At 45.7% G+C, this 14141-nt stretch overlaps 1 protein-coding gene across 1 annotated transcript; it reads left to right on the forward strand.

Moving 5' to 3' along the window:
- Positions 1 to 448: 448 nt before the first annotated feature.
- PTS (6-pyruvoyltetrahydropterin synthase) lies at positions 449 to 5069 on the forward strand. Its single transcript, XM_075774624.1, has 6 exons — positions 449 to 608; positions 1487 to 1566; positions 2556 to 2578; positions 3584 to 3640; positions 3960 to 4030; positions 4549 to 5069. Exons 1-6 carry the CDS (start codon positions 535 to 537, stop codon positions 4688 to 4690), a joined length of 447 nt encoding a protein of 148 aa, XP_075630739.1. The 5' UTR covers positions 449 to 534; the 3' UTR covers positions 4691 to 5069.
- Positions 5070 to 14141: the final 9072 nt, after the last annotated feature.

Consider the following 14141-nt stretch of genomic DNA (forward strand, 5'->3'; position numbering starts at 1 on the left):
TGCAGGAAAGCCTTTGCTACAGCAGATCCCACCGACAGTCCACCGGAACTGTTATCATACCTCTGCACTTGGCAGGGCTGACACAGTGGCTCTTAACAGCCCTTTTTATTTTCTTTGTATCACTGGCTCATACAAGATTGCAGTGTATGTGCAGGAGACATTAGCTGGGCACCAGGAGGAGCAGCCGAGCTGTGGCCACGCACAAAGCGGGCATTTTGCCCTCTTCGCGCCAGGGCAAGGCGAGGGCAGCCCCCTGCGCCCGCACGCCCCTCTTCGAAGGGAGACCCCGCCGTACTGTACGAGGAGAACAGCCCGAGGAGCTGAGCCCAGCGCCCGAATGCGCGGGCGGGCGCCTCGGCCGGCACCGCGGAGACGGGGCACCCGCCGAGGCTCCGGCACCGCCGCGGCGGGCGGGCACGTATCCCGCTCGGCGGGCGGCTCCCGCGGGCGGCGCTGCCGAGCCGCCGCTCCGCCCCGGGGCCCGGATGGAGCCGGCCACGCCAGCGCGCAAGCACCGCCCGCCGCGGCCCTGGCATGGCACCGTCCGCGGCCCGGCTGGCGCGGCTCTCCCGCACCGTCTCCTTCAGCGCCTGCCATCGGCTGCACAGGTGAGCGGCCCCGGCACGCTCGGCCCCGCCGCCCCGGGACGCGGGCACACCCGCTGGAGCCGGGGAGCCGTCCTCGGTGGAAGGGCACAAAGGCCTCGCAGAGCTGCGGGGCGTTCGCCGTAGTGCATTGCAAGTGACCTCTCCGGCGCGGGGCGCACGGCGGCGGGGGCCCAGCTCAGCCGGTGTACGTGTGTGCGTGCCTGCCGTTAAGCGCTTCCCGGTTCTCCTTGGTTTAGTCCATTTTCTGCGACCTGTGGTAGCCAATCCTGATCTTAGACATCAGCGCTTAACTAGGTTTAACGAGAACGGAAGTTTTTGTTTTAAAAGGGATGAATTGTGGCTGCAGTTTGTAAGCAGCTCACTGTCCCTCTAGTCTGTTGCCTTTTTCTCAAACTTACATGTTCCTAAAGAGTGCTGTGACCTGAAATATTCCTCCGATCAGGCGCTTGAATTTCTTGAAAGCTTCAGAGAGGGAAGTCACCCTTGATACTTATTGGAGAAACTCCCTAAGCTTTGTTAGTGAATAGTCAGTAACAATATGCATTGTTTGCTCCAGGGACTTTCTCATAGGACTCCATGTGATTTTGCCATATTCATATATGAATAGCTGTTAGTATTTATACAGCAGTGGTATTAGGCAGTTTTTGTGAAACCTGGGTATATAAATACAAAACCACTGCAAAAAAAAGTGCTGTCAACAACATCTTTTCATGGGCCAAACACTCCTCTGGTTCTGTTTGTGCATCTTGAGTAGGAAAAGCTAGTGGCTTAAATTTGGGAAAGTGAATAGATAGAAGAGCTAGAAAGCAATCACAGCTGAAGTGAGCCCATGAACCACCATAATGGATCCTGAAATGCCATATCTGTATTGCTCACAGTAAATCACTGAGTGATGAAGAAAACCTAAAGCTGTTTGGGAAATGCAACAATCCAAATGGTCATGGACACAACTATAAAGGTAAGGAGTGGACTTCCGTGCTTACACATGTAGTCATGGACAGAAGCTGCTCTCGGGTGGGCTGGTTTGAATGCAGAGTAACCCATGGGAGAGCTGGGCCAGTCATGTGTCTCAGTAGTCTGGTATGGCTTCTAGTGGCTGTTTTTTTGGGGTTTTTTTAGAGTTAAAAGGAATCCTCAGCAGCAAGGGGCTTGAACCATGGCATGGATTTGCAAGCTATTGAATTAAATACATAATAAATATTTATCTCAAAATGCCACTTCATGAATCGAATCTATTGTTAATAATCTGCAAAATCATTGTGTTTTGAATGAAGATTTTTTCTAAGCAAAAGACATGCAATTTAAACAGCTTGTAAACTTTATCTCAACGTTTTTTTCTCAGTTCTTCTCCTACCATCTGTACCCTGTGTACATAGAATCAGACCTTTCCAGTTACTAGACTGGCTCACTGTTTAGCACTATGTATTGCAGGTACCCTGAAACCTCTGCTACAAGAGCTACTAGCTTTACCAGGGAAGGCAGATTGACAGATTGCTGGACTGAAGATAAGTTATAAGACTTATAAGCTGACCCCATACCTTATGATCTCTGGGGTCTGGTGATTGTATGAGCATCTAGGGTGTCTGCATTGTCTAGAAGACTTTGCTAATTGAAAGACTCTGATCTTGAGTGTGCAGGGCACAGGTTGTCATAGGGAGTAGGTACTTGAGAAGTCATCTTGTTTTCTCTCTGCCTGCGAGGGACACTTCAGGGATAGTGGTGTGTCTCTGGGCATCAGACCTTGGAGAATGACTTCTTCAGCGAGCTGGGTCATTACTCTTCACGGAGTGGATTCCCATTTTATAAAAACAGTCCCACTTTTAGGTGCTGGGAAGCTTGCACCAGTCCTGTGGATTAGCGATGAATGGGTTGTCTGTCCCAATCAGTAGTGGACTTCGTTGTTAGGGTCGTGGTGTCATCATGACCTGATATTTTCTTTTTTTTCAGTTATAGTCACTGTGCGTGGAGAGGTAAGTGTGATCAGCACTTTTTTTTTCCATTCCTTAGGGTGGCAGGATAGATGGGTCCCTGTCTTTCATAGTACTGAAGTTCTAGCTTAATTGCTAAGTTTCCCAGGGTGTTTGTGGAAACTCTGAACACATCACTGTAGAAGAAGGATTTCTGTAATCACAGTCCTATTCATCTTGCATCTGACAAAGATTTGCAGGTGACCATATTTAAGTCCAAGGTTTGTAATCATCCTCTAGACATATAACTTAGTCTGCCAGAGCCTCACTGTAGAATGTATAGGCTCTGGTCAGATCTGTGGGGTGCCTTTGGACGACTACTCAGCCACAGGGAGGCTTAGCACTTTCAGTAACCGATTCTCTCTGCTGTTTTATCAAGGTATTTTGCTGCAAATATAAAAGGAAATTCTGATTTTGTAGTTGTTTTTCACCCTTCATCCTGTCATTGTTTTGTATATTCTGCAGAGTTGTTTAGATAGCACTTTGGTTTTGATGTTTTCCAAACAACTTTTTGAAGATTTCCAGTTCATAGAAAAGGGAGTTTCTATTCAGATCTGAAACTACAATTTTAAAGCCTCTTCCTTCTATATTCCCCAAATATGCTGTGAACTACACAACCTGATTTTGTTCGTGGAGCCATCCCTTCTCCAGATGGGAGGATGCTGGTTGTTCAACCCAGCAGTTTAATGCCTGTTTATGGCATTAAATCTAGCTTATGGTCATGCTAGATTGTTGCTGGAAGACTGTTTCAGTGAGGTTTTACTCCCTGGTTTCAGCTTTTATCAGAGAGTGGAACCACTGGAGTTGTTTATATGCTGTATCTAGCCTTTGGGAACATCACAGGAGTAGAGCTGGCACTCAGTGCCTGAAGGTGGAAGGATATTTTTCTTGTGGCTCAGATGTCCTGAGCACACAGATATTCACGGTCTGATTTGTACAGGCTCACGGCAGGCTTGGTAATAAGGACATGTAGCTAGGCTACTAATCTCCCTTTTGTTTTCCCTGCAGATTGACCCAGTCTCAGGAATGGTTTTAAACCTGACAGAACTGAAAGAATATATGCAGGTAATAGTGCTGTTTTCCTACACGTCCCTGGGAGAATTGGTTAGAGCTTAGCGATTTGTCTAGTACCAAGGTGGAGACATAGTGAGTTGATGATGGTAGGAAATAAAAAAGAAATCAAGGAATGATTTCATACTAAAATGCTTTAGCACTGTGATGTGAGGCAGTATCATGTCTCCAGCTAGGAAGATAACAGGTTGATGTAGGGCTCTTATCCTTTTTTTACATACCATTGCCTTGCTCCAGTCCTATTTGCATGGTAATTTGAACCCGAACTCCACTGGCCAACTGGGACAAGATTGTCACTGTTTTCTTTCTGCAGGAGGCAATCATGGAACCGCTTGACCACAAAAACTTGGATAAGGATGTGCCGTACTTTGCTGAGGTTGTGAGGTGGGTGTTGAGGACTCCTCATGGCATTGGTTGCAGGGTCAAGGAACAGTATTCAAGGCTTAGTCCGACATCTGAAAGAGCAGCCTTGATACCTGTGTAACACACCTGTGACACACACCTGTGCATGTCAGGTGCTGGGTGCTCTGCCTGCCTTCCAGCCCTCTGCCAGGCAGCCTGCCCTGCTGTGCTGGGCCAGGTGCAGGCCTGCTGGGGTAGCTGCCATCCAGCATACCCAGGAAGGCGCCACTTGCTCGCACCTGAGGAGCCCTTTGCAGACTGGCATTTGTCGCATGAGCCTGCTCTGTGGACAGCTTGGGGAGACAGACAGAACCTGTTAATTAGACCTTGTTTTATCCATGTTTGCTGGCAATGCAGGCCCCACTTACATTCAGGGTATTATCATGCGAAAGCTGCCCGCATGGTTCCCTGTGGCCTTTAGCATCCCCCCTGGCCCATTCTGGGCACACCCTCAAATGTCATTGCTGTCAGTTCTGAATCTGCTCATGTTTCACTCTTAGCACCACAGAGAATGTTGCGGTATTCATCTGGGAAAACCTTAAGAAGCTGCTGCCCATGGGAACTCTTTATAAAGTTAAAGTGTATGAAACGGACCAGAACATTGTTGTTTATAAAGGAGAAGAAACAATCTCTGAGAAGTGAAATGACCTGAAGTTCAATTGATCAGAAACTCTGCCGCATAATCAGATCAGTGGATTGCTTCAACCCTGCTCGCTGTATTTCCTCCACCTAGACATTGGTTATGTATTACATAAGGACAAATGCAGATGTTTCACAAGAATTCTGCAGCAATCTAGCAATTCGGATTCTCAGAATTGGTTGTTTTGTCTGCTTTTTCTCAAGACATCCCTGTTTTGCAAACCCAAACCACCAAGCTGATGTGAAATTTACAATGATGCCATGTTAAATAAAGCAGCTTTCTAGGGAGGAGACTGCCTGGCACAATGTATGTCCTGTCCAGTCACAAAAAGCTTTGATTTTTCTCTAATTAAACATTGGATTAATTTATGATTTCTAATAACCTAGGCTTTGGTGTTGTTTTGTTTCTTGATCAAATAGAGAAACATTCTTGAGAATGAGAACTACAGGGTTATCTTCTTTTTTCTTTTTTCCTTTTTTTTTCTTTTTTTCCTGTGCTACAAGTTTATTTCTTCCTGTGGCTAGCAGGTCTTTCTCCGTATAAGGAACTAGTATAATGAGTAATATAGTTGTTTACAAAGCAATTCCCAATCCAAACTGCAGAGCTAAAGAGAACAGTATGTTGTTGAAAAGCAGCATGGAAAGCTGAGGACACTGCAAAGCTGGAACATCACAGCCCCACTGGTGTCAAAAGTGCCCTGATGCATGGGTAAAAGTGGAAGTAGGTGAGAACAAACCCCTAAATACTGGTTATCCAACTGGTGTCCCAAAGGTGCCACTCTTGTGAAGTTTTGCTGAGAGAACGCTTTTCATCTTAGAAAGTTCTGGCTGATTTTGTCTCATTGTATGCAAGTACTCTCTTAGATACCCTGTGGTGCTATGTCAGCTCAGGGCAAGTACAGACATGTAGACATAATCTTCACCTTGCTGAGGAGTCATCCCTGCTACAGGAGACTTTCCATTCTGCATCAGATCATGGACAGCTGAAATAGTAAGGGAGGACCTGTGATACCTTGTGTCCATATCCACTGAAGCCCCCCAAAAGCTTGTTGGCACAAGCAGCCAGATCAAGTATGTTTTACTTAGGGAAGTTTTTGTGTTCTGTAGGAACAGGATTAAACTCTCCTTTCATCCTTCTGGAGGAAGCAGTCAGCTTGTGTTCCTGCTGAGATGATCAACAGTTACTTGGTATTTTCGTCATCAGAATCCCTTGTCGGGAAGGCTTTGTAGACAAAAGAAGCACTTGGTATGCATCAGTCATCAGGGCTGCAGGTTCCTGCTGTCGCTTACAGATCAGGAGACGGAACACTGTTCAGCATAGGTTGTTAGAGAAGGATGAGGCTGTGACGTGAGCTTAAATGAACACTAACCAAATTATTGTGAAGATTCCTGAAATTGTAGGCATACTGTGAAAGCTAAGTGCTGGAAGAGGACTGCATGTAAAACTGGTTAGGGAGCAGTTATTGTACAATTCTTGTCGTTAAGAGCCATAAGATCAACACGTCTGTCCAGAGTCAGAAGCGATAGTACTGTGCGTGATTATCACATGAGCAGTGTAATTAGAATCATAGAATGAATCATAGACTGGTTTGGGTTGGAAGGGACTTTAAAGACCGTCTAGTTCTGCGCCCCACCCTACCATGGGCCGGGACACCCTCCACTAGCCCAGGTTGCCCAAAGCCCTATCCAACCTGGCCTTGAACACTGCCAGGGAGCCAGGGGCAGCCACAACCTCTCTGGGCAACCTGTGCCAGGGCCTCAGCACCCTCACAGGAAAGAATTGTCTTCTTTACATCTAATCTAAATCTCCCCTCCTTCAGCTTAAAGCCATCCACCCTTGTCCTGTCACTCCCTGCCCTTGTCACCAGTCCCTCTCCAGCTTTCCTGTGGCCCATTTAGGTACTGGAAGGCTGCTATGAGGTCTCCCCAGAGCCTTCTCTTCTCCACGCTGAACAACCCCAACTCTCTCAGCCTGTCTTTGTAGGAGGGGTGCTCCAGCCCTCTGATGATTTTCGTGTCCTGGTGTCAGGTAATGTGGCATGTTCTTGTCTTTTGGGACATTTAGTGCTGAATCAAAGGAGGGTCTTGCTTTGCTTGCGGTTCAGAGTTAGAAACTGAGGTGATGCTAGTTCTTTTCTTAGTGTTATTGACAGCTATTATGTTTGTGGTTTGGTTTTTTTTGTTTGTTTGGTTTGGTTTTTTATTATTATCTACAGCAGTTTCACATGTTTTAGTCTCAGCAATGTCTTTTACCTGCTGATGTGAGTTTATTGGGTGTTGCAGGCCTCACCCTTAATTCCCTTCCTGCTAAAGCAAGAGAGTTTCCATATGTTGGGTTTAAATTCCCAGTTACAATGCAATACCCTTTGCACTCCTTTTCCTGGTTATGTTTGTGAAATAACTTTTACCAGGGTAATTAGGGATGTAAAAGGAAATGGTAGTATTTGCTGCTGAATAGTGTAAAAGTTAATGAGAATGCCACTGATGAGGCTTATCAGTGGGACAAATCTAGCAGGAGTTGACCTCTCTGGAAATGAACTGCATTGCTTTAAATACCTTGTGCTCAAATGGGAGTTGGCACAATGATATTTAGAAGGAATTTAATTTGTATTATCCAAGGTAAAGAGCTGTAATCAGTCCCTGTCCCAGCAGCTGCCCTGGCGTCTGCAAAGTGCTGAGAAAATGGGACAGTGCTAAAGAGAAGATCAGATGCCCAAACCAGGTGGAGAAATTAGGGTCATGCAGTGGCTGTATTTAGCATTTCCAAATAAACTGCACCTCTCAGTTTATTATTTTTCTTCCTGCCTGAGAGGGTGCAGAGGATCAGGAAGAGAGCACAAGAGAGAGTCTGTCTGTATCTGTGTCTGTGTGTCTGATGCTGGGACCAGAGTCTGTAGGGGCAGCCTGACCCTGACCCTGAGCACTGGAGCTGCACCTCAGATGTTCTGAGTTGGGCCTTACACCAGTACCTAATGGGAAGGACAGAAGCCAGTGTCTGAAGGACCTAACGGCTCTCCTGATAAGCATGGAAAATAACATACCTTTGAGTCCTTTCTCTTTCCTCCCTTTGAACTGCATGTGTGTGGGAGGGGGATGCATTTCCCAGTATGATGAAATGCATGGGCAAATGCTCTTTGGAGGAAAAGGACTCTGAATGCAAACCCTGCAGCCTTGTTTATATGCTGGGTTGGTCCCTGTCATCCTTGCTGGGTACATATGCTTAATCTGGGCCCAGAGAATCTGAACATGGTGATGAAGCAGGAGCTTTCCTTTTAAAGCTTCCTGTCATTCCCATAAGCTTTAAAGGGTAGATAATCCCTTGGCCTGGAGCTGAGACCCCGGAAAGGCTTTGGCAGGACCACCACTGGCCTTTCTTTGCCCTCATAGCAGTCTGCTATGGTCAAGGGCTGCCCAGCCAAAGCACAGCCCAGAGCAGGGCATACAGGCGCGTAGTACCTGCTCACCCTGTGGCCCTGGAGCACAAAGGGTGAGGTCAAAGCCAGCAGTGATCCTGCATGTTTAACTAACTTGCCCATTTGGGTAGAAATGGTAGAAAGTTTCCCTTAAACTGGTAATATTAATCAGAGAAAGGCAGGAGTGAGATGAGAGATCCTTTTATCCCGTTTCCAGCACTATTTGGAGAGAACAGGATGCCAAAAGAGCAGAGAAATGAAAAATCCAAGGATTGATACAGGGGAGCAGCCCTTGCACAGATGGCCCTGGGGGGTCTGATGCTGCTAGAGGAGGATAACGGGACATCTGTTGAAAAATTTGGGTAAAAGTGAAGCAAGACAGGCTTGTTGACTTGGTTTGTAACAAATAAGAGCCAGGTATTAATTACAACTGTCCAGTTTTAGCTATTAATATTTCAGACAATTCCGTAGGAAGCAAAAAAAATTCCCTCTTAAACCACATCTGATGTCCGAATGCCTGAGAAATACAGATAGTTGGGGACAATTTTTTCCTCTTGTACACAGCTCCTGTGTTAAGTTCTCAGGAATATGAAGGCTCCTCTACTGTCAGGCTCTCAATGCTCTGAGGTAAACCTTTCATCGCTTGGTAGTGAGAATTTATTCAACAGAAATAAGGGCTAATTGTAGGGACATCCCAAACTCTGGGCTAGTAAGGCCAGGTTAAAGCCAGATCTCTGATCCATGACCATTGAAATACTGTTACTATCTGGGGCTCAGTCTTCTGAAGAGGAAATAGCAAGAGGATTAGTGGGGCAGCAATGCCTTTCTGACTCTACCCTCCAAAATGCCTTCTGGCTCACCCTGTACAGGATTGCAGTGTACAGGCCTCACCTTTATTTATGTCTTTATATGCTCATCTGTGGGGTCAAAGCCAAATATTTCACAGTATTCAGAATCATTTCAACCACCCCTGCCACATCACAGTGAAGCCAGGAAATAATGTTAGGTGCAAGAGCCAACTTTCATTCCTTCATTTATTTAGATTAGTTTAAGAAAAAATTACTTTCCAGAAGTTTGAAAATTCCTAAATAAACACTATCCATATAAAAATACAAACAATTATAATACGATCAAGACATTCAATGGCCCATACAATCTTGCCATCCAGCAAAATCAGCTGTTGATTAAAAACCAAGAATAAATGATACCCACCCCGCCATTCCAGAAAGCCAGAAGAAACTTTATAAGGCATCCACAGACATAACAAAATTTAGAGAATGCTGGACCAAATAACAATATGGAGCATAAAGTCCCAAGGGCTGGGCCTTTATGGAGGATACCCTGCCAGCAGGATCTCCAGCTTGTCCTGGCGAGAGAGTCACCTCCCCAGGTGGAGAGTTGGTGGCTGCACTTAGTTTCTCTGGAGTTTTTAAACTGGCTGAGGCTTGTGAATCCTAAACCAATCATTTCCTCTCCTAGTCTGAATTCTGCCTCCAGCAGTTTTGGTGAATATACTGTGGGGGACTGTGCCAGACTGTCACTGAGACACATATGCACACATGTACACACATACACGCATGCATGCTGTGAGGGCAGGTCCCAGACTGCCCAGCCAAAAGCGTATCTCTCCTGGAGCTTCTCAGCAGGTCCTGCTACCCTGATGAGAAGAGGGCCTTTTCCCTCTCAAGCATTTTCATGCTTTTTTGCACTTCACAGAACCCCAGGTGATGAGGAAGGAATTAATTCACGCAGTATTCCTTTGTTAGATGGGGTCTGCTCTTGACCATGTTATGCTTTTCTAGCTGAAAAGCTAGAATGGACTGGCCTCTGACTTGCTACGAAACATTTCATCTTGCTGAGATTGCTGGCCCAGGGCGAGGGGATTAAGGGGAGGATCAGCTCTGTGGTCAAATAGACCTTTATAATTTAATGTATAAGTGCAATTATCATCCTAATACACAGAAGAAGTGGATGGTTTTCCGGAGTAGATCAGCTGCCTGCTCTCCCATGCATACCTCAAGCAAGCAGGAAAGGTGCAGCACAGCTGGGTCATCTTCTCTTCCTGACTTCTAGGAGAGCAGTTTGCTTGTGACAAGGAGCAGTGGCAACTGAATGACAGCTATGAAGAAGGAGCTGCTCTGAACCATGGAGATCGAGTTGGGGGTGGTGGTTGGTGGTGCTGTGGTTGTTTCTGATTCTGAAATGGAAGGAAACCCTCAGGGTTGATTAGAAGTCCAGAGGACCAGCTGAGCTACAGACCTACTCCAAGAGGCTGCATTTAACTGAGATTTCTCAGAAAGGAGGGGTCAAACCCATGGTAGGAGAGTGGGATGTCTGAATATATCCACTGACACCAATGGAACATCATCAGTATAGGCTTGAGGCTCCTGGGTGGTAAAGAACTCTCTGGAGTACCAGAAACATTACCTGTTATGGCAAGGCCACTATTTCCATTTTGTATCTGTATGGCTGAATAGAGAGATGAAGCCTGTGCCAATATCTGCAGAAGTAAATAACCCTGTCCTCTCATTTGTGGCTGTTTAATGATGTCCCTTAATGCAAAAAGGAAGCTTGAAAAGGTTTTAAGCTCGAAAAGGTTTTAAGCTCAAAAGTACAACCTGAAAAGCCTCTAGCTTGCTCTAGCACTCTAGTGTGTTTGCCTTGTCTCCTGACTATTGGAGAGATAAGATACTCTTCAGCTGGAGGTATGCTGAGTCCATCTTTCCCCTCTCCCAAAATACCAGAGCACAAATGAAGCCCTTGCTTGGTGTGTCATTCACCCTGCTGTTTGAACTGCCCAACTGAAGCTTATTTACCTTTCTTCAGAGTCACAGTCTTGAACTTGGCAGATTTATCAGTGAAGATGATATATGCCCTGTGGAAGGAGGCAAGAGAGAGGAAAACAAGTTCAAAGAAGAGAAGCTGAGTGTCTCATGTAGACCCATGTAGGGATGTAAAGGGGACATTAAAAGCAGATGAAGAGACAGGAACTATGAAGTCATCCTGAGCTCACTTATATTGCCCTCCAGCCATATCGCACTTTTTAAAAATTGTTTCTTCATTGCACTTCGGCTGCTTTACTGCTCTCGTTTGGACAGGATACGAATGCCTTGTAACAAGATGGTAATCCATTGTGATCATATGCTCCTTGTAATTAGAATCACTATTTCATAAAGTATTGCATTCTTCCTTCCCACAGATAAGTCCAATCAGGCTAATGGCTATGGTTTCCTTTGACAAATACTTCCCACTGATGCAACTCCATTAGTGTTAATGGCAACAAAAGGGGTGTTCAATCCATTAATTTCCACAGAACTAATCTACACCCCTAGTAATGTGAGCAAACCTCTAAACTACGAGACCGTCTGTGGGGTGACCTCTAGATATGGCTTTGCAGAAAATGTTTCCTTGGTATTTCGAAGGGAAAATCTGGAGAAGGCTTGAGAGGTTTGTTTCAACCCCTGCTCTAAAGAAGGTCTAGGTCTTGATTCTGGGTGTTGCCAAGAGCTTACACAGAGTACTGTCCCAACTGAATACTTAAAGGTGGAGTGTAGTCTTACCTTATTTCCACAGAAGATATGTTACTGTCTGGAGATGTCCAGTTTGCTGCTTTCTGAGTGACATTTAATATTGCCGTGTCAGTAGAACTGCAGTTGTCCCTGTCTACCACCTTCCATTCTCCCATGGAGACATTTTGTGGGGATAAGGCTTGCAGTAAATAATTGGTCACATTGTTGCTGTCCGTGAGGTTTCTGTTGCCACTTATTTTAACTGGAAACAGAGCAAGTTAGACAAAGTAAGTTGTCTGTTCTGTAAGACAGCCATCTCCAGACTCTATGCCTTCAGGTTTTTCAGCCAAGGAAGTATTTGCTAGCACAGTGTTCTCTATGTGACGCGAGTGCACCAGAAGCCTGCAAAGAGAAGGTGATGTTCTATAGTCCTCCCGCAACCTAAGGAAGAAGAACCCCCTTATCTGCCCCTTCCCCAGTTCGGGAATAGACTAGGAGGAACTCCTCAGTCACCAGATTCAGCCCCTGCTGTTGTGGGTACCATATCTGTAAGAGAAACCAGAGATCCTTGTGAGTAAATCTCTTCTGGATCCCATGCAAATGGCAGGGGTGGAAAAGCTAAAGGGACAACCTTTTGGGCAGTCAGTGCCTCCCTTCAGCCCATAGCTGAGTGTGCCAGACCCCACCCTTTCTTTGCCACATCTCTGCTCTGGGTTGCTGTTTCACAACTGTGACTAGTCTGCGCAGCGCTGCTGTGTATCATGCTTTTGTTGCAAGCAGAAGTTGGACAATAAGCAAATGAAGCAAGAGGATCTGCTTGCCAGGAACAAATGACTCGCCAGCTGTGCCTCCCAGCCCAGGTTGCTGTGTGTGCTGTACTGCCATGGCCCTCTTGGCACTTAGCACCCTTCAGGTCAGGAATGTTTCAAATGAAAGCTGCCAAGACTCTCAGAAGCTCCAGGAACTGATGTGAGACAGTAGCTAGCATCAAACTTTAATTCTGTGCTCAAAAAATGAAATGACAGCAGTGAACAAAACACCTCTCTATTAAAAAACCCAACCAACTGCAGTGGATGCTCCTTGGGTGAGATCTGAAGGAATCTGTGCCAATTTGCACCAGCAGACTAGTTCCTTCCTTGCAGGAAGGGATCAGGATGTCTCTCCTCCGCTATTTTCTTAGCATTTAGGTTTTGCTGAACCTCAAGGCAAAGAGAGATTTGTTGTCAGTCCTGGGAAACAGGGTCAGCCTGCCATTTACTCTGCGGCTATGTTCTTTGTGGTATTAAAAGCCATTTTCTAGGATTGATGCTGAATATCTGTCAGCATCAAAGTAACCTTTCCACCTTTGTCTTTACAGCCATAGCCACTGAGAAGGGCAAATTCTCAGGAACAAGGAAAGGGAACAAAATCACAAAACAGCTTCCCCCAAATTCTGTGTTTTCAAGAGCATTCAAGTCCTTCTATGCAAGTTTAGTCAAAAAGATTAAGGGACAAAAAAACACCCTAAGGAAGGAAAGAGAATTTGGGACTGACCCTGTAGACATGAATATGAAATAGAAACAAAGAGGTAACAACTAGTGCCATTTACCTATCTCCTGCCTGAAATTTAAAAGCAAGCAAGCAAACAAATGACCTCACATGTTTTAAACACATCTAAGAACACCACAAGACTCAAGAAACCAGCTGGGTTAGGGGCAGAGGAGATGCATTTCTGTGCAGTGTGAAAACTCTGAGATCTAGACAGAGATGGCTTACCTAGGTAGGTTGTGTTTGCCTGGTATGCCTCTGGTGTCACGATTACAGTGAAATTCCCTGCAGTTGCGTTCAGGAGCAAATTACATCTTTCTGTCTGTGTATATGCTGGGACGATTAGTGTCCCAGTGAAGAGGAGTTGCACCAAGAAGAGGAAAGTTGCCATGGTCCACTTTGATGTCTCTGCTTCATGCATCTGCACCTGGGAACTGAGAAAGCCTCACACTTTCCAGCCTATTTATACTCTGTTTTTGATGAGGTAAATGCAAATATTTCTGCTGCCCCACCCAGCTCACATCTATGCATCCCCTATGGGAGGTTTCACTCAGGGTTTTAGAGATTACTTCCTTCTACCTGCTTAGCCTCTGAGTGAACTGATTAAAATAAAGGGTTGACCAGCTGAGAGGGATTACAATAGATAGTGTGCATGTCACTCAGGAATGCACGGGCTGGAAATCAAATCTCTGCATCCATCCCTTGAGCTGCCTTTGCATGGTGAACATTGTGTTGTGTGCTTGCATGATCATAGTGCCTGTAACCTCTTGCAGAAGCCCACATTCTAGAAAAGTGGAGGAGCATCTTCACTCCTGTTTCCAGCCCTGGTTCAGGCTTTTCTTAAAGACCAAACAACTCCAGAAAGTGTGGAAAACCCAGCAGGGATACATTCTTGTAGAGATGTTCAAACAAAACCTCAACTCCTGCTTCGAGAAAGCTGAGTAGTGAAGGGCCAAGAGCCTGTGAAAGGATGGTCTCTCTAACCCTGGGCTATAACACCCTTTC

The sequence above is a fragment of the Balearica regulorum genome, chromosome 23, assembly GCF_011004875.1.
Source record: "Balearica regulorum gibbericeps isolate bBalReg1 chromosome 23, bBalReg1.pri, whole genome shotgun sequence".
NCBI classification, from domain to species: Eukaryota; Metazoa; Chordata; class Aves; order Gruiformes; family Gruidae; genus Balearica; species Balearica regulorum.

What these genes read in the sequence shown, in the direction of transcription:
- PTS (XM_075774624.1), top strand. Translation starts at nt 535, where the DNA reads ATGGCACCGTCCGCGGCCCGGCTGGCGCGGCTCTCCCGCACCGTCTCC. An exon ending in TCATGGACACAACTATAAAG is followed by an intron (nt 1,567 to 2,555) that starts GTAAGGAGTGGA and finishes CTTTTTTTTCAG; the next exon opens with TTATAGTCACTGTGCGTGGA. An exon ending in TACTTTGCTGAGGTTGTGAG is followed by an intron (nt 4,031 to 4,548) that starts GTGGGTGTTGAG and finishes TTTCACTCTTAG; the next exon opens with CACCACAGAGAATGTTGCGG.